The following is a 21,062-nucleotide window of genomic DNA, read 5'->3' as shown; positions in this document are numbered from 1 at the left end:
CATGGACCATCTGAGGCGTATCCGCGGCCAACATTTGAAAGAGATAAACTTCAAATTCCAAAGAATGTTCTTTCGAATGATAATAAACATTCTACGTTAAATTTCAAGTTTCTGTGTTTTTTCTTTAAAAAGTAGGGAAACTCGAAATGGATCACCTCTTGTAGAGTGAGTTCCTTAACCAACATACTGGAGCTTCTGAAGAAGTGATCCTTAGAGTCAAAATCGATGCATGTGGTCTCACATAGACTTTATGGCGCACAATTCCTGTTTAATTGTCGAAAGCCGACTACTACTGAGCGTTTAGTTACTTCAGACGCTCCAATTTTGAGAGAGCATATCCGAATTAAGAGTTTGGCCGTAGGGAGGAAGCTTACAGGAGCTTATAGTAGATGCTCTATCACCCAATCCAATCAAAAAGACAGAAAATCCTTCTTGATTGTCTAACCTGGCTTGGTAATCTCATACGCGGTAACCATCCGTTTCAGAAATGGATTGCCATTCAGCAGCCATTCGCGGATGAAAATTCGGGCTACAAGGTAAGATTTTCTGCGTTAACTTGCGTGGAACCCATACATCGAGCTTCTTATTTGCCATGCTAAATGGTAAAAAAATGGTTTTTTGTACCACGTTTAGCTGCTGGACAATCGAAACTGTGCTTACATGACGATCGGACTTGACGATTTCTATTTTTTTAAACGAAACTTTCCCCAATCGGTCGTCCAGAGTGTGATCCCACCTTACCAACAAAAATAACCGGAACGGATTCTACGAAAATAATATTGTGCATGATTGACTTCTAGTGTTAGAACCATAAACATTATTGACATTTTCAGTCACTTGGCATTTTTGGCATTATTTGTTTGTACTCTTTGCTGGTGTCCATCTTTGACGCGTCTTTAAACAGAATTGTGTCAAGAAACGTTCCAAAGGAGTGGAGGTCTTCCTCTGCTTTTCCCAGCGGGTACTCTGTCGAATACTTTCAGAACTGGAGCGTTTTCGTTCATTCGGACGACATGACCTAGCCAACATGTCGTCGTATATCTCATAAAGATCAGAACGTTTCTCTCGAAAACTCCTAAGACCGACTCATACGATGTTGTCATCGTCCAAGCCTTCACACCATTTGGCAAGACGAGAATAATGAGTTAAGTCTTTGTTCGTCAAGAGAGGACGTTGGGATATACAATCTACTGGAAAAGTAATGTGTATCTTTTCACTAGGCCTAATATTTCCTATAGGGACTACTTTTTGACCATACTTTGTATCTGTATACTTTGTATTAATTTCCAACACCTCTTTGCAGCTGTTTTCTAGAGTTTGTTTAATTTACCATAGGTTTGGTTAACTTCCCCCTCTGCAACTCAACTCCTTTCATCCTCGTTGTTTCTTTGTTGTATGTATTTTCCACAATTATGTATTGAAAGCATTGCCCTCCTACCTCAACTCGAAACTCTTTCGTACGTTTTGGCTTAATGTTGCGTCAGCAGTTACGTATCCATCGCTCTAACACATATGTACATGCTTATCTACATATGTACACATACTATATATACCCGTACATAACTCTATAAGCGTGTGTATGTGCTTTGACGTTGCAATTTGGGGATTTTACTGTTGTCACTGTCACATTAAGTGTGCTATACAGCCAAGTTGTCGCTTTCATTGCTGCCGCTTCTGTTGTTGTTGTTGTTGTCGTGCTAATTTATTTGTTGTTTTAACGCTAGTTGCTGCTATTTTGACAGTCCTGCTTTTTGGTATGTGACAATTTGTTGTTCCATTTTCCTCTCGTGAACACTGAATAGTTAACCGAACAACTGTTTTTTTACAAAGATTTGTATATTATATATATACATGCATACATACATACATACAATGTATATATTAACGTAAATATCTGTGTATGGTTTTAAAAAAACCCAACAACTACACCATCAGCTCCACTGATCCTGTATCTTAACTGTTTCAGCCGTTTGTGGTTTCTGCTCTTCTCAGCTCCGGAGATACATTTCTTGCTGCTTGTTGTGGTGTTTGTGGGATTTACGTGATATTTTGGTTGTATAATTGTCAATGGGGCACATTCTGCAGAGTTGCATGTACATACATATTTATTCATGAACACATGCCGTTATCTATATTATGTTGGTTTTTATATACAAACATTAATCCTTAAGTTCAGGGGTTAATCAATACCCAGAAGTGTCAATGTTCGCTGACAAATGACGCTGATGAAGGAAGTTGACATTTCATTGTGCTCTTTCATCTGTCAAAGTAAAGCACAAACAGGCTAAATGTAATAACAGACCGAGGCCGTCAAATTTAGCGTTATCTGTCATGAATTGCCTGATATAATTATTATCTTACATTGTTGAAAGATTGAGTGAGGTTAATAATTGGGATTAAATGCTATCTTTTCTTTGGAAGGACTGTTCAAAAACTTGGAGAAAGACTATAATTATTCTTTAAAAACGTAAAAAAAAAACGTATCTCCAGTCTTAAATTGTTTTCAGTTTCATATTGAAGGAAAATACCCAAAGCCTGAGCCAAGTTAAAAATTCTTGACTAAACTGTATATGACCGAGAGTCTGATATTTAGCCCATACAAAATCTTAGACATTTGATAACCAACTGTTACTCTCTTACTTTCTACCATATTCACTCCATCCACTTTGAGTCATTCTCTGGAGCGACATTTATGTTTTCGAAAAGTAAAAACCTCACAGATAACCAGATCAGACGGAAAAGGTCAATGATAGCTGATGTTTGACTTAGTATTTTACAAAAACAAAATCAATTTGGAAGAAAGTATAATTTTTCTGCTTAGAAATTCCATTGATCACGATGAATTGTTTCAGAAAACTCTTGGAGACGGTCATATAGTAATCATTACTTATGATTTGTTACTTTTAAAAGAATACTTGTATTTTGTTAACTACAACTCAGTATACCATAATGACGCTTACTGCCGGCCTGTTTTCGGCTGATTTTGCGAATTCTTTTTTCGTTTCTACCATATTTTTTACAAACCACTTGAAGGCTTGTTGAGCAGTTCACAGCCCATATTTGCAAACTAGATACAAGTATATCGTCAGTGAGAGTAAAGTTCATTAACATTATTTGGCGAGCAACTGCATTGTCAAGAACGTATCTCACGCCTTTTCTAATTGTTATTTTTGATCAGTTTTCAAATATTTTTTACGAGTCTGAAGATGACGCCATTCATAATGGCAATAGCATAAGTACATTAAATCGTTCAGAACATATCGTAGAAGCCTCTAATCTCTAGGGGGTTCAGTTTGTGACACAACAATGAGTAGATAACTCACTCAAAAAAAATGTTCGCCTTTTACGATCCAATGTCTCTCACTTTATTCTTTGCTGTTGCAAACTAATTGAAGTCTAGAGTAAGAACCTCTAGCAAAAAGTTAATCTCATTAATCTCTTCTTTATTGGTCCGACAATTATAATCTTTTCTAAAGATCAGTAAAAAAAACCAAACTAAGATAAAATTTATGTAATCCTTTCTTTTCATATAAGTATATTGTGTAAGAAATTTCATGGCAATATCCGAAAGCTATACAACTGAGGAAAGAAAAAGGTTAAAGTATTCAAATTATTGAAAAAACAGAGCAACTGGGTATAAAAGAGTTCAGCTCAAGTCATCTCATCGTTACCCAAAAATAATCTGATTTTATATACTCCTGAAGTAATTCTAATTCTAAAGAATAGCTCTTTTTGTTCGACAGTATCTAAGTTAGTAGTAGTATTAAGTATTATTAAAGATTTAATATCTCAAGCAATACAAGGTACTACAGAAAAAGTTAACATAGCTGACCTCAGAAATGTATTAAAATATTGTTGGTAAAACCACGGTAATGTGGTAGGTCATGCTTCTGGCAGTTACAGTCTTAGAGGTATAACCAATTCCTACTCTGGCGTTCTCGCCGCGTACCCTGGAAATGTGAGTGTGAGATGCGGTAGCCAACCCGTGTGGAGCCTGAGGTCACGGATAAAAGGAAAGAAGCTTCAGCAGAGCCACTTCGACATATTTAGTTTATGGGTGCGCTGAAGTCTAACAGCAGCCACTGATCACCAGAGATGCGGCTGCAAGCGGATGTGGGTCTTGAAACAAGCGGCTCGCTATATAAATGCGTATAAAATTTGGGAACTCGCCACGTAAAAACCATTCCCACCTGGCGATCTAGTGGCTGATGTACAGAGCATACTAAAATCATGGAGGAACACTTCTCCAGCCTGCTGAAGTGAAGTGTAACATCTGGAAATGGTGAACTCGATCCCACAAACGATGACGGTGGAACAGACATTCCATTGCCCGGCGATGATGAGATTCGAGGAACAGTTACCCTTCTGAAGAACAACAAAGTAGCAGAGGCCGATGGACGACCGGCCGAGCTATTCAAAAACGGCGGCGAAGAAGTGACAAGGTGGATGCAATAGTTTCTTTGTAGGATAAGCATGCCTAATGACTGGAATCTAAGTGTGCTCTGCCCATTTCACAAAAAGATTTATGATCACTCTGCGCCCATTACCATGGAATGAGCCTCCTTAATACCGTATATAAGGTCTAGTCAAGCGTATTGTGTGAAAGACTAAAGCCCACCGTCAACAAACTGATTGGAACTTATCAGTATGGCTTTAGGCCTCAAAAATATACCTCCGACCAGATTTTCACCATGAGCCAAATCTTTGAAAAGACTCGTGAAAAGAGGATCAACACACACCACATTTTCGTCGAATTCAAAGCTGCTTTTGACATAAGAAGAAGTTTTTATAAGCGGAAGAACAGTTTAGCTAAATGTATGGTAAGAGAATTAAATAAATTTTCGCTTCAACTTCTCTTTTAACTAAATTCAAGCAATTCAAAAATACCCAACGAAGCCTAGTTGTGGCTTTCTGCGCTCATGCTCGCCGCTCATATTTGCCTTACACCAATTAAGCCAAATCAATTAGCTGAAGATAAATGTCAGATGGTCACATATATACAAAAGACTATGTTTGTATGTGTGTGACATGTAATTTACTATTCCGCAGCTAATTGTTTGCGCTGCAGGCGCTTTACCAGAAGGGCTTCGGCTTCATTAAACACACACGCACACGAGCACACAAACACAGGCGCAGCAAATGTTAATGGTTTCCAAGGCGCTCGCGCATTTCCCAGTCAAGCGACACAAATGTAATGACAAGGCGGCGCGCACCAGGCTCATTAATCTCACAGAAACAACCGAATTCATAAGCAAACAACCTGCCACGGGACACACACACACCTGTACATACACACAAGAAAGTTAGTAGCATCACTGCCAAGAATTATAAGAAATAAGTGTTGAATTAGCGTTAGGGGAAAATAGATTTGAATTAAAATTGCGAGGAGAAATAGTCAACTAGCTAAGTGGGTGTGTATGTGTTGGCTTAACGTTTTTTTTTTTTTTTTGAGAGATACTGTAAAAACAAGACAAAATTACTTCGCTTGCCCCGAAGCTACAATACCTTTCAGCAACAAAATGGTTGAAGAATCGGTTAGTTTCAGTAATAAAATGGTTAAAAATCGGTTAGTTGGTATGGTAGCTATATGCCATAGTGGTTCGATCTGAACAATTTTATCGGTGTTTATAGCGTTGTCTCAAAGAATAAGTTGGGTCAAATTTCTTGAAAATGTCTTGTCAAACAAAAAAGTTTTTCTCACAAGAACTAGATTTTGAACGGTCAGTTTGTATGGCAGCTAAACTCTATAGTGGTCCGATCTAAACATTTTATACAGATATTATAGCGTCATCTCCAACCATTATCTATGTAAAATTTCATGAAAATATCTCGTCAAACAAAAAAGTTGTTCATACATACAGACGGACTTTATAAGCTTTCCGACTTTTCTTTCCGGGTCTTGCAAGCTTCGCGGTAAACTTAAAATACGCTGCTTCGGGTATAGTAACAGCTACTTGCGTACAAATGAATAAATGTGTATTTTGCATTAATTAAAATATAGTTAGAATTACATAATAGATAGGTTAGTATAAATGGCGAGTTAGCATTTACTTGGCGCACTACTTACATTCGTTTGTATGTGTATTTTGAGGCCGCTGAAGCAAACTGCGCGAAAAAATAAAGTTCAAGCTGCCGCTAGCTGCAAACGCTGAGCGTGTTTTACTTGCGTACTGTAGTTTTTATCAGCTTAACGCGGTCTTGCTTAAGCGCTTGTATGCTTTGTCACTGCTATTGTGTTGTAATATTGTTTATATATGTATATAAGTATATGTATATATATGTATCTATATATATATTTGAATATGTTTATGGAAGCGTAAATTTATGCGCGCTCACGGCTGTTAATGGCGATTGTGATGACGCTGATAGCGAGCTTGTTTGCAAGCAAAGTGACAAAGTACGAAAAAGTGTAGTATGCTTTCAGGCGCTTATGGGTTATGGGTCGCTTGCGTATGCCAAATGGAAGTGCGAATTCAGTCAACTGGAATAAGAATATGAAACACCTTACTACTTACACTACCAAAACAAACGTGCCAAAAGTGTCATTGATGCGATGATGAATGAGTGGGCAAATGGGAAATTGAGTTAGGAATTGGCGGACAAAAGAAGTGTAAATGAAATTCGTTGATGTTTGCACGAGTGAATATAGCTTCGTAGTTAGCTATAATTTATATATATTGAATCTTTAATTATATGTATCTTTGATTTATTTGTAGCTGAAAATATATTTGATAATTTTTGGAATATTTTTTATTTCTTTTTTTATAAATAAAATCAAAATTATTGTCTAAATGAATGAAATTTAGGTCTGTAATAAGTTCCTAATATTTTTGGTATCGAATTGTACTATATCACATACTATACTTTCAGCTAATTTTGCTGAGATATTTCTCATGTTGACCGACATATACAGTATAAAGTCAAGCGGGTGTTTGGAAATCCTTATACTATTAGGAATATGGACGCTAAGGGAAGTGCTTGCCGCATTTTAGATACAATAATACATTGTTACTAGACAGAGATCTGTTTTGAAATTTATTAAGATATCTAACTTAGTGACCGAAACTCATTTAGATAATCACATATTGACCGATATCTTCTTCTCGACACTACAAAAGTACCCGGAAATTGTAATTTAAATTCACCGAGTAAATGATATTTAAAAAAAAAATATTTTACTAAGTTAGTAGGACTGTCCTTTATTACTATGCCAAATATAAGCGCGATCTCTCAACCAGTTTGTTTACAGCAGCTGCTTATGTTGGTACACCCACAATGAATAAAAATATCGAAGAAAGATTTTTTCTCAAATTTTGTACTTTTAAATCAAATTTCGTGTACAGAATCGTTGCAATTGTTGGAAAAGGCTTACAGCGATACAGTTTTAACAAAATAGCATGCCAACGATTGGTACAAAGTCTTCAAAGACGGTCGAGAGATCATTGAAGACTTGCCTTATTCTGGACGACTTTCGATGTCTTCAGCTGATGCAAATATTAATCAAGTGAAGGATATGGTACTTGAAAATCAGGCAAGTGTTAAGAATGGTAAGAGAGCTCGACACATCTCTTGGGATTCCTTTCGAATGAAACGCGTTTTTGCTCGACTCGAACTTTTTTCAAAAAGAATACCATAAACAGGTCTCTTAGGACATGCTTGAACATGCGAATCTCGATCCCACGTTCATGGAGAGCATTATAACTGCCGATGAGACTTTAGTTTGTGAGTTTGATATGCAAACAAGTCAACAAGCATCGGAATGGAGGGAAAAAACGGGTCGAAACAAAACCAAACCACGCGAAAACCACTCAAAAATCAGGGTGTTGCTCATTAATTTTTTTGAATGTTCGTGATTTGGTGCATCATAAATTTATTCCAGAGGAACAGACGGTTAATAAGAAGTGCTGTTTGACCGAATTGAAACGTTTCCGGGAAAACTTCCTTTGAAAATGGTCGCAATTGCGGTAAAATATTCATGGATTTTAAACTATGATAATGCACCATCGCATAAAGCCACTATTATGACCGAATTTAAAGCCAACAAGTAAGGAAGGGCTAAGTTCGGATGTCAACGAACATTTTATACTCTCGCATGGTAAAGTGATAATCGAGATTTCATAATACGTCATTTACATATTTTTCCAATACCGTATTTTTGTAAAGTTTTATTCCGCTATCATCATTGGTTCCTAATGTTTACACTCGTATTATACAGAAAAGGCATCAGTTGGAATTCAAAATAGCATTATATAGGAAGAAGGCGTGGTTGTGAACTGATTTCACTCATATTTCGTACATGTCATCAGGGTGTTAAGAAAATGTTACATACCGAATTTCATTGAAATCGGTGTAGTAGTTCCTGAGATATGGTTTTTGGTCCATAAGTGGGCGAGGCCACGCCCATTTTCAATTTTTAAAAAAAGGCTGGGTGCACCTTCCTTCTGCAATTTCTTCCGTAAAATTTAGGGTTTCTGACGTTTTTTGTTAGTCGGTTAACGCACTTTTAGTGGTTTTCAACATAACCATTGAATGGGAGGTGGGCGTGGTTATTATCCGATTTCTTCCATTTTTGAACTGTATATGGAAATGCCTAAAGAAAACGACTCCGTAGACTTTGGTTGACATAGCTATAGTAGTTTCCGAGATATGTACAAAAAGCTTAGTAGGGGGCGGGGCCACGCCCACTTTTCCAAAAAAATTGCGTCCACATATGCCCCTCCCTAATGCGATCCTTTTTGCCAAATTTCATTTTAATATCTCTATTTATGGCTTAATTATGACACCTTATAGGTTTTCGGTTTCCGCCATTTTGTGGGCGTGGCAGTTGGCCGATTTTGCCCACCTTCGAACTTAACCTTCTTATCGAGCCAAGGAATACGTGTACCAAGTTTCATCATGATATCTCAATTTTTACTCAAGTTACAGCTTGCACGGACAGACAGACATCCGGATTTCGACTCTACTCGTCACCCTGATCACTTTGGTATATAACCCTATATCTGACTCTTTTAGTTTTAGGACTTACAAACAACCGTTATGTGAACAAAACTATAATACTCTCCTTAGTAACATTGTTGCGAGAGTATAAAAATACAATGAATACCAACTATCAACCACCGTATTCACCACATTTGACACTGTGTGTTTTTTCTGCTTCTCCAAACTGAAATTGTCGCTACGTGGAACAGTCGATCGAAGCGATACAACAGAATTCGTTTAAGGAGCTGAAAGCCATCCCAAAAAGTGCTTATGAGAAGTGTTTCGAGAACTAAAAAATCGTTGGTATAAGTGGTAGTGTATTACATCTGGTGGGGATTACATTGAAGGCGACCAAATAAATATTGAGGAATAATTAAATATTTTGCGTTTAATTTACAATGTCCGGGTGCTTGTATTGAGCCTAGATGCAGTATTTTAGGCATAGAGTTGTAGTTTTAGGAGAAAAACACAGTCAATTTTATTAAAATAACTCACATATTGGCCCATATATGTGGTATAAATTCAGACTGAAGCAATCAAAATCTTCCTATTTGGTATATGGAGGAAGTATTAAACCGGGTTTAACTATTTTTGACACAAAGAAAAGTTATGCTCAGAAAAAATTAGCTCTCATTTTCAATGGTATATCTCACACATTGACCAATATTTGCCGTAAAATGTCAGCCATAAAGTCAGGAAGTTGCAAATTTTATGGTTACATACGTATATGTATGTAATATGATGTAGTAAACAGTAAGTAATAAAAACTCAATTTCGATTTTTTGATGATACGTTGTTTTGCATTTTAAGTGACGATATATATGATATTAGGAGCTACAAAGCATTATTGGTTTTGGATGACTTTCTCGTTAGGATTTGATTTTTAGCCTGAAAATTTTATATATTTTTTATAATTAAGGTACTGTTCCAAGAAATTGTGAACAAATGAAACAAAAATTTAAATGAAATCTTTTATTTATTTAATCTTCTAACTTTATCTCCTCAAATGAAAGCAGTATGCATTTCCTTTGTCACTGAGAAATTTGAATTTTTATCTCTAAGCATTGCGTTTTTATTGCCTACTTCTAGGCACCCAAAGCGAAACTTTTATAACACCACAAATATATATGTGTGTAAGTGTCCGCGTAAGTCATGCTATGCAAATTCCGCTCAAATAAACTGCGAAGCATGTCCGCTGTCTTTTTTTATGTTTTTTTATTGTCCGCCGTCTATATGCGTGTGTATGTGTGTTGAGCTAAATCGCTATCCACGCTGGTCATCCGCACTGCCTCAACCGCGTTGCATTGCAATAAATAAATAAATGCGTCGCTAGAGCCTAGGCAGCGCACAGCTGCGCGCAAAACATACGGTACATTGCCCGGCGCACATGCACACACACTTATATAGTACAATAATAAACCGTTATTTATATGAAAATTACTCCGTGTGGATGTCCAATGATCACAACACATTCTTTTAAACTTTTTTACTGTTACTGTGTTACTTGTGTGCGCGATTTCGCTACAACCACACACACACACACATGCACATGGACACTTTATACACTTTATGTGGCAGCCACTGGCTTACAAGCAAATCGATAATTTTTTCTTCAGCTAAAAATAGCGAGAAGGAAGTCAGGTGCATGGGTTGGCCGCAGGCTCGCTGGCTGGATGGCGCGCAGGATTTGGGTTGGGTATAGGCGCAGATGAATGCGAGTGTGTGAATATGAGCATGAGTTTGTGTATATGTGTGCGTGCAGCTGCAGCTGTTATAAGCGATTATAAGTCACTATATATGTATATTAAATATTATGCTGATATATATATTCATAGTTATATATGTATGTTTGTGTGTGTAAGTTGCTGTTTGCGTGTGCTGCATGTGCTGGCATTTCTACGCTACTCAGCTGTCTATGCCTACATATGATTACGTTTATATTCATAATGCATCGAACCGTACGTTCGTCCATTAGTCCATTCGTCAGCCAGTCGTTAGTCGGCCAGTGCGACTGTCTAACTGCAAGCTACTTTCTCTTTCTAAATGTCTGTGTGTCCGTGTATCTGTGTTGTTGCATTGCAGCTGTGTTTTGCACTAATAAATCGCACCTGCCTCTGCGATTTCGGTATATTTATAGGCTAACTACTTACTTGCGTTACCTTTTGGTTTTATTACTGCGCTTTCGGGCTGGCCTAATTGCTAGCTGGCGCTGCTGCTTGTGCCCGTGTTGGTTGTGGGTCTTTGTTGTGGATTTTTGTTGTTGTTGTTGTTGTTTTTGCTGCGTTTGTGAAGTGGCAGCTGACGTTGCGCGATTAGTGTTCTCAATTGAATTCAATTTGTTGCGATTCCAAGAAACTCACGTACTCACACAAGCAAGCACCGACACACATACACATATAATCAACTGTTTAGTAGCGTTTTAATGGTTTAGTTGCTCGTCACTGGCAGCTGCTACAAACACGCACACGCACGCACACATACAGCTGCGCTGGTATACTTATTTTTTCACGCTTTGTGGTCGAATGCGACTTTGACTTCTAAGTTTTTTTCGTCGCTTACTCGGCAGCAACTTATTTCGCAAGCTCGGTGGCCCGTTAAACTACTTTTGCAACTACTTTTTCTACCACTTTTGGGAATTTCGAAATTTTTTCCACACACATGCACTTAGTTTTCAGACAAGCTGCGCGTTTTTGCATAAATTTTTGCTACAACACTCTATATACTTTGGCTTCAGCTACTTTGCTTTGCTTCCGCACGCTCGTTTGTTGCCTCTTCTCGCGTTGACTACTCAGTTTTTCACGTCCGTAAGGATACTAAAGGAAAATTCGTTGCGCCACTGTGGCTGACTATGACTGCTTCGCTGCTGAGACACTGAGCAGCAAGCGTTTACGGCGAATGCGGCGAATTGTGCGTTTGTTGTAGGTGCTTGCTGCTTCGATTCAGCTTTCGCTCTGCTAGTTCACTGCGGCGGCGAATTCGTTTGCGCGTCTCACCTTCAACGCCTCCTCCCCTCTAAATGTGCACACTGCAAAGCGAGCGTTTGTGACACCAAAGTCCCAGCTTCGTTTCTACACCTTTATAACGGCACCCAGCAGCTATATGTTGATTAACGTTGCGTATACGCAACTTTTGTGTATCTTTTGCGTTGTCGGCACCGATTTTTCTTAACGGCCCACTTTATTTGTACCGTTGCAAGTGGAAAATACCATTACACTCGGTCCGCTTGCTTGTGAAAATCGATGATACGCTCGAAAAGGTACCTCAAACAATGAGAAATTGTAAGCTTTAGTTTGTCGTATTTGCGGCGAATTCGTAAGCTTCCTGGTGACCACAAACTCGTTTATGAAATAAATGTGTTTGACGCATGCGCTGAGTTATCGGACATTTGCCAAGCAATGAATGGGAGCGTAGAATAAAATTTTGTTGTACTTGTGAAAATATACAGTTAAAAATGTGCATATGTATGTGTTTAAAGCTGTGAAGAGATAATAATTTATATTCACACAATCTTTACGTGCTTTTTATAGCGTACATGGTACAGTGGTTACTACTATTAGTGTTGAAATTAACGGTAAAAATTACAAATTATTTGAAAGAAATAAAAAATGTTAATTTTGTTTGCATTAAAATTAGAATGGCCTGCACAGCTTCCAGTTTTGCATACAAGTACTTGAATTTTATACTTCAGTTTGTATGGAAGCTACATGCTATAGTGATCCGATCCAGAAAATATATTCTGAGATTAGAGCGTTGCCTAGTGAAATAATCTAAGCCAAAATTTTGAGAAGATAACTCTTGAAATAAAAGAGTTTTACATACAAGGCGATGAATTTTGTAGTTCAGTTTGTATGGCAGCTATATGCTATAGTGGTCCGATCGGAGTAATTTGTTGGGAGATTAGATATTTGCTTAGGGCAAAAGTCAGTGGTGAGTTTGGTGAAGATATCTTCTGAAATAAAAAAAATATGTTCATTCAAGGACATGAATTTAATAGTTCAATTTGTATGGCAGCTATATGCTATAGTGCTCCGATCGGCATAATTTCTTCGAAGATTAGATATATACTTCGGACAAATGTAAGTACTGAGTTTGGTGAAAATATCTTCTGAAATAAAAAATTTTTCATACAAAGACATGAATTTAATAGTACTGTTTGTATGGCAGCTATATGCTATTGTGGTCCGATGAGAATTATTTCGTAGGTGATTATAGAATTATTTAGGGTCAAATCGTATACCAAATTTCGTGAAGATATCTCGTTAATTAAAATTTTTTTCTGTACTATAACATTAATTTGATGGTGCAGTTTGTATGGCAGCTATATGCTATAGTAATCCGATCTAAATAATTTCTACGTTGGTTATATAGAACTACTTGTAATCAAAACGTATACTAAATTTCGTGAAGATATCTCCCGAAATAAAAAAGTTTTCCATACAAGGACATGAATTTGATGGTTCAGTTTGCATTCTGAAAAATATTTTGCACTAAGCAAAGCAACTACCAGAGCACTGTGTCAGTCAGCAAGCCATTGCCAGTTTTATCAGTATAACATATAAATATGAACATGTATGTATGTTTATGTGTGACTATATATGTACTATATACTGTCATTTACTTGCACATGCTCATAGCATGGAGAGCGTCGTCCCTCTGCCTAAAACTGATTCTTATCACTGTCAGCCACATTTGACATCAAGCTAAAGTAGCAGCGCTCATTTGCGCTCTCACTCTCTCCCCAGCTCGGCGCATGAAGCTGGCAGCTTTACGCCCACACACAATATGGCGAAATGTGCGTAAGTTTTCGCCTCAACTGCTGTGTGCGTGCAAGTGACAAGCTAACTGTGCTTATATGAGCGCGACTCTCTGGCTGACTGACAAATATTTGGCAGTATGCTTATGACAAGTCGTCACTTACACTACTAACTGTCCCACAGCTAACGCTAATGTGTAGATATATATGCACGGAGTTGTGTAGTGGTATATATGTATGTGTGTTATGGTTGTATTTACTGTTTTCCCTTATCTTAAACAGCATTAATTCATCAGACTATTGCACAGCGCCTGATAGTAGGCTTTGGATTTTCATTCAGGCGCATATAACCAAATGTTTGTTTGTATGTGTAGTAGTCTAGTATAACTATAGCCAACAACAAAGCAGCTGGCCGCATATGGCTGATTAATACAGGCATTTGACAACCGTCCTCAAACAGCTGTCAAAGTTGCTTCAACACTCCACGCCTCACCGTGCTCACTGTGCGCTGCTCTGTCTGTTTGTCGTCCGCTAGTTGTGTATGTGTGCGTGTGCGTGTGCGTGCAGCCTTTGTCAAAAAGCAAAGAATTGGAGCGTTAAGTCCGTCTGGTTTTCGGAGTGAAAAGTGCCACATTTGATTACAAAGGTAAACATAAAAATACCATCCAAGTTTTTTCGCGCAGAGCTTGCTGTGTTTGTATGTATGTATAAGTGTATACGCATGATCTAAAAAGTTTTGTAAAGGCATTTGCTCAGCTTCAAGTTATATAATTTGGTGAAAATATATATTTATATAAAGATATTTACAATAAATATGTGTAAAAATTTGCCGTAATTTTTTTTTTCAAAAAAACTCACACATACCAACGCATGTATCTGTTTAAATGCCTTTCGTTGTACAAACAAACAGCAATATATTCTGCTATGCTTTGTCCCGTTATTTTGTGTGGGCGTTAGAGTGTTGCTGATGGTATATTGATGGCGAATTATAATGAAGAGCCACGCTGAAGGGCTTCAATCAAAGTTGAAGCACAATGAAGGAAATCCGATACATGGCAACTACAAGCGCGTATAGACAGACAAACTTTCAAATATATACTTATGCATATATTCATGTACCCGCATAAAAAACGCTCATGCGTAAAATTTATATAACATTAAAATTGTTATTGTATTGACGGGTTCGCGAGCAGCGTATATGGGGAACATGAAAATAGCCGCTTTATGTTGGAAAAGTCGTTGAATACTAAGCAGAAGGCATTTAGGGCAAGAAGAAAATCGGAAATTACGCCTGCGCCAATATAATATTATAGGAAGTACTGTCTTTATCTTGATTTTGTTGTGACAGTTTTTATTGCAGTTATAAGCTGTAGTTATCCGATCAGAACAATATATTAGGATGTTGTAGGGTTATCTCGGATAATAATAACTACCGAATTTCATGAAAATAATTTGGTAAAAACAAATTTTCCAGATAAGACGTTAATTTGGATCTGTCAGTTTGTATGGCAGCTATATGCTATAGTGGTGCGATCTGAACAATATTTTCGGAGATTTTGGATTTACTTTTGTCAATAATCTATGTAAAATTTCGTTAATATATTTTATCAAATATTAAAAGTTTTCCATTGTAGGACTGTCTTTGACCGATCACTTTGTATGGCAGCTACATATATCCTATAGTAGTTCGATCTCAGTGGTTTCGACAAGTGATTAGCATTTTGGGGAGAAAAAGAGGTGTGCAAAGTTTTAGATAAATATTTCATCCCCTTATCAATTACTTACATATTTTATAGTGGTTTCGACGTTTGATTGATTGATAAACGAGGAATGCACCGCAACCTTAAGTCCATTTTGCCCCCTCCTAAATCACAAAGTCTCACCTAGCCCCAGCATATTGAAAAAGTCCCATATTCTGCTGCGTGCTAGCGAAGCGATGTAATTTCTTTTTGGAAACATGGATATGCAGACTTTTGTGCAGTCAATTAGCAAGTATCCTGATGTTTCAGGCTCCCTGTTGCAAATTCGGCAATTTACGCAAGAAGCTAGGCCCATGTTGCGTAAATGCTTCTTCAGCTTTCAGTGTTTCCAATGCCTCTCTCTGCCTACTCCTTCTTCCTTCCGGAGCAACTCCTTTATTGTATGGTGACCTACTCCAGTGAAGGGTTCAAGTTCTACCATGCTAATGGAAGCTGCGGAGCGGGCGAGCTCATCAGCCAGTTCGTTGGCAGCTACACCTTTGTGACCGGGCACCCAAATGAGGTACACATGATTACACTCCTGCCTCAGTAGCGATTTGAGACTGCTTTAAGTGCGGCTTGACTATCGCTAAGTATGGTTATACGTTCATTGCGATAGTTGCGTTGGAGGTTTATCTCTATGCACCGACTTATGGCAAAGACTGCTGCCTGAAAAATGCTTGAAAAACTTCCCATAGGAAGAGCTTGGAGCTTGGTCCTGCGACCGCTGCACCGATTCTTGTTTTCGAGCCGTCAATGTACCACTTGATCGCACTATCCCTAAGCAGTAGCTCGAGAGTGGAATCATTCCATTCAGCCTTGCTGCCAAGGATAGCGTTGAACTTCTTGGTGAAGTTAACCCTTTTAGTAATACTGTCCCTTGGGAGAAGGGTCAATGGTATAGTACCATTTAACTCTTTCACGACGTTTTCTTGTGTTGTGTTACCAACTTTGTAAACAAAAGTGACAGGGTGTATACACTGTATCAGAGTATAAAAGTGATGATGAGGTATATATTATATTTTAATGCCTATTTCTTATTGAAACCTAAAATATTAGCATTTGAAGTTAGTTTAGACATAAAAGGCTTTTGAGCATTTTACTTGATGGCAGAACATATTTTATTCCATGGATGACAGTTTAAAGAGTTACCGATTTCCGGGTTACCTCAGTTAGTCTGAACAATCTGTTAAAGGTCTCTACTATTTCAATAACTATATTAATATATATTTATATATATATGTGGAAATATAGAAAGTCAGTCTAACTATTTGCCGAAACAATATCTTTTAAATAAAATGCTCAAATCGATGATTCTAATCTTAGACACCTTGGGAGTGGAAATAAAATCTATAAAGTTTCCCTTTTCGAAAACTGGCATTAATAAAATAATTTTTTCTAACCGAATGGAGATAACGAGGCGAACCTTTCAATATTAAATGACACTGTAAAATCATCAAGAGCTAGAAATAGATCTCTCAGCAATACCACAATGAATATCAAAATAACAATTTGTTTACAGTGTCCATAAATATTTAGTAGTTAATTAGTTATATGAATTACATGATGTAATCGGCAGTTCCTTTTTGTTCTACATGTCTAAATAGTCTAAGCTTGCAGATCTAAGCAATCAGTAGTGATAAGATTGAAAAAAATCAAGTGACAAACAAGCAGCTGAGAAGACTTGAGTGGTGCTCAAAAACAAACGTGCTCACACATACACACGCGTATAGGCAAAACAGAGAGCGAGCGCATAATCAATTTGAAGCGATTGTGGCAATAAATGATAAGCAAAGCAAGTGCATGTGAACAGCAAATAAATAAACAAAATCAAATACAACGTTGCTCTTTGCTGCCACCTAAGTAAACGTGAATACTTACATATCTCACGATCAGTTGGGAAGCGGCAGTGCAGTCGCTGGCATTGTGCGTTGCGTGTTGATCGCTGAACATTTTCGTTTTTTATTTAAGTGAAATTAATTCTGATAAGTGCGAGTACACAAAATGCATTTCGGCATCTTGGGCAGTGGCGTTGTGGGTCTGACAACCGCCTTGGAATTGCAACAGAATTATCCAAACGCGCAAATCACAATACTCGCCGATCGCTTCAACGAGGAGACCACCAGCCATGTAGCGGCTGGCATTTTCAGGCCCGGCACCAGTTTTGCAGGACCAACCAGGGAGATTACACAGTAAATTTTTACAAATTGTTGTTGTGTAAAAATATATTTGCTATTTTTATTGTGGATTTATGCAGACAGTGGATTACTGACGCCTTCCATTACTGGGACGACATACGGCGCTCCAAGAAGGCGCCGCTCGCAGGCGTTTGCCAGCTCTCAGGCTACATTTACTCGTCCACCTCGCCGAAGATCGTGCGGGTATGCTAAATTTCATTTAATTAAGTTTATAGCTTTGGATGCATAAACTTTTTTAACGTAATCGATTTCTGGAGTTTGATAGACTTTATATATATAATCGCTGCTATTAAGATTTTAAAAACTTTATAAATTGCTTATCAATATTTACTGTTACTGCGCTGATAACGCTTTTAACTCTCTACTTTTTATTATAAACATTTTGATAATTTCATTACTTTGTCATTAGAACCCCTTCATTGAGAATTTATTGCCTGTTTACCGACAAGCCACGGAGGAGGAATTGAAGCTGTGTCAGGGTGCTTGGAAATACGGTTCTTTCTTTACCACTTGTCTCACTGAATGCGGACTCTTCCTGCCATATGCAACAAAGAAGTAAGATTTGAAAACATTTTTTAACTATTATATGTTTATACCTAAGGAATAACTCAAGATCCGCGGCAAAAATAACGGGTTTTTCAATAAGAACGCAACAAAAAGTTTTTTAAATGAAACAAAAACGATTTGGGATAGCAATGAAGTTCTTTATTCCTGTGAAAGTGCATTCGAAGCCATTATGTATGGAGCTCGACTTCTTTTGCTTGGCCACCACGGGCTCGCTTGCAGAAGTCCAGACACTGAACCCAATTTTCGACGGTTTTCAAGCATAAATCGGCCGATACTGTTGCAATTTCACTTTCGATATTCGTACGAAGTTCATCAATCGTCGCTGGCTTGTTGGCATAGACCATAGACTTGACGTCGCTCCACAGGAAATAGTCTAACGGCGTCAAAACGCACGTCCGAGGCGGTCCTTTGACTGCGCCATTTCGTGAGATAACACGTTCATCAAACTTGGATTTCAATAAATCGATAGTGACAACCGCTGTCTAACTTGTAGCGCCGTCCTGTTGGAACCACATATTGTCCAAGTTCATATCATCCAATTCGGGCCAAAAATATTCGGTTATCATTGAGCGGTAGCGATTCCCATTCACAGCGGCGTGCCGGTCTTGACCTTCACGGAAGAAGTACGGGCCAATGACCCCGCCGGACCATAAACCGCAGCAAACCATAAATTTTTCGAGATACAATGGTGACTCATGGAGTACATGTGGATTGCTGCCTTACCAATAACGTATTTTTTGCTTATTGACGAAGCCATTCAGCCCGAAATTAGCCTCATTGCCGAATATGATTTTTCGATGAAAATTCGGTTCATTTTCAAGTTGATCCGGCAGCAGTATTCTCAATACTACGGACTCTTCTTTGTCTCTCTGGCACGGTAACATTTTTTACTATGCGTGTGGATTCAAATTTTTCCACTAGACCCTCAACTGTTAATCTGACAGGACGATTATGACGACCATAAATTGAACGTAGCGCTTTTAAAGTTGAGGCCACTGACTCTGAATTTTGGAAGTAAACTTCAATAATTTCGACTCGTTGTTGCATCTTATATCTTTCCATGATGAAATGACAAACCTTACTGAAGAGAAATGTCAAAAGAGCGAGAATATGCTGTCCCAATTGGTATATTTTTGTACCGTTTCCATTGAAAATCTCGTTATAAGATCTTATATGAAATCTCTATAGCAGAGAGGTTTATTGCTGCTCTCGATAACAGTTTTAAATCGGTTAGACCTACTAATCTTACGGAAATAATCAAGTTACCCTAACATTACTAATATCTTTTACTTTACCAGTTTTATTGCAGCTGGTGGCCAAGTCACGCGTCAACATGTTAGCTCGTTTTCGGAAGTGTCGGAGCAAAACTTCGATGTGCTCTTCAATTGCACCGGCCTGGGCGCAAAAGAGCTATGCAATGATGCGCAACTCGTACCGATGCGTGGTCAGGTGCTGAAAGTGCGCGCCCCATGGGTCAAGCTGGCTTTTTATGGTGACTATGACACCTACATACTGCCCGGTTTCGAGGCGGTCACGCTCGGCGGTTGTCGCCAATACGACAGCTTCAATTTGAATGTTTGCAAATACGATTCGATGGCGATCAAGGAGCGTTGCTATGGCATGCTGCCGAGCTTGAAGCGCGCCGAGGTGGTGCGAGAGGCTGTTGGATTGCGGCCACATCGTGCTGTGGTGAGTTGCAGTTCGGCAGTTTTTTTTTTCAAAAACGTGTAGCATGTTTATACATGATTAAATGTTTTTGTTTGCCCGCATAGGTGCGCGTCGAAAGTGAGATCCTCCGTTTGGCCGACGGACGCACGCAGAAAGTGGTGCATAACTACGGTCATGGTGGCTATGGTGTTACCACCTCACCCGGCACCGCAAAGTATGCTGTAAAAATCGCACGCGATCTTTTGGCAGGCAACAGTAAATTGTAACTGTAAACGGTGTGATAATTTCATACATATACATTCATATATGGCTATAAATTTATATATGTATATGTATGTATGTATGTGTCCGTATTATTCTATAAAACAACTTTTTTTAAATAAATCAGTACATTCTAAAATATTTTTAAATTCAAAATCTCTTTTTTACAACAATGCGTCAACGTACCTAAAAAAGAATTGGTTTTTAATAGTAAAATTCTAGTCCCGTTTTTATATTTTGAGTATCTGTCAAAACAGATATTCTGCTCTCTGTGAATAATATGTAAAACCAAATTAATATACGGTGTCTGCCTTTTATTTACCGTAGACCTTGTCCAAAAACAACATTTGGTACTATCAGTACTACTGTTGTAACACACGAACACCGGCAACACTATTTCTAAATAATTCTATTGTTTTGCTATCAACCGCCAGATGGCGCTGTGTACATTTGCAGTACCTGTCAGTTTAATAAATAAAGCCAAATTATAATTTTTTTAATTATTTCTAATTTTCTTTAGAAATTGTCATTATTTATTGCAAATATTTTACAGTTACATGGCTAAAAATATAATAAACGAAGCACCAAGTCGTCAACTCAAAAAACTCACATCAGAAAAAGGCAGAAGTATAATTGACTCAAACGTACTATCGATAAATTCGCTTTTTTATACTTTTATATTAGATGTACAAGTATTGCTATGCCAGGATAATTTACTTATTAAATGAGATCAGCCATGACGTTTTACGTAATTTCAGGTAGAATACCTGTTGGTATTTCATTACTCTCTACCTACTTTTCTTAGGTATATCAAGTCAAATAATAAGAAGTTTCTTTGAAATTTCCATGTATCACAATCGAACTTGTATTTACTAGTGTCTACACATCTCTAACGTT

The 21,062-nt window shown here is 37.9% G+C and overlaps 2 protein-coding genes across 5 annotated transcripts in view; one reads left to right on the top strand and one right to left on the bottom strand.

Moving 5' to 3' along the window:
• Positions 1–12,227, bottom strand: part of LOC120770416 (ras-related protein Rab-3) — a 34,848-nt gene extending 22,621 nt beyond the window's left edge. The window contains exon 1 of one of the 3 annotated variants that reach the window (XM_040097859.1): positions 11,130–12,227. The gene's annotated coding sequence lies outside the window, so the exon portion shown is untranslated. Of the gene's footprint in view, positions 1–6,067; positions 6,229–11,129 lie in introns of those variants that run through there. The other 2 variants (XM_040097857.1, XM_040097858.1) reach the window with 2 other exon arrangements.
• A 1,990-nt stretch (positions 12,228–14,217) lies between these two features.
• Positions 14,218–20,251, top strand: LOC120770415 (D-aspartate oxidase). Of its 2 annotated transcripts, none has more exons than XM_040097856.1 (6): positions 14,218–14,378; positions 17,092–17,663; positions 17,729–17,852; positions 18,079–18,224; positions 19,535–19,925; positions 20,009–20,251. In XM_040097856.1, the coding sequence occupies exons 2-6, from the start codon at positions 17,476–17,478 to the stop codon at positions 20,168–20,170; spliced, it is 1,011 nt and encodes a 336-aa protein (XP_039953790.1). In that variant the 5' UTR covers positions 14,218–14,378; positions 17,092–17,475; the 3' UTR covers positions 20,171–20,251. The 2 variants fall into 2 exon arrangements, with proteins under 2 accessions (XP_039953790.1, XP_039953789.1); XM_040097855.1 differs by having other exon boundaries at positions 17,079–17,663.
• The last annotated feature ends 811 nt before the right edge of the window (positions 20,252–21,062 follow it).

This window comes from Bactrocera tryoni, chromosome 3 (assembly GCF_016617805.1).
Source record: "Bactrocera tryoni isolate S06 chromosome 3, CSIRO_BtryS06_freeze2, whole genome shotgun sequence".
Classification (NCBI taxonomy): domain Eukaryota; kingdom Metazoa; phylum Arthropoda; class Insecta; order Diptera; family Tephritidae; genus Bactrocera; species Bactrocera tryoni.
This window is presented reverse-complemented; position numbering and strand designations above follow the sequence as displayed.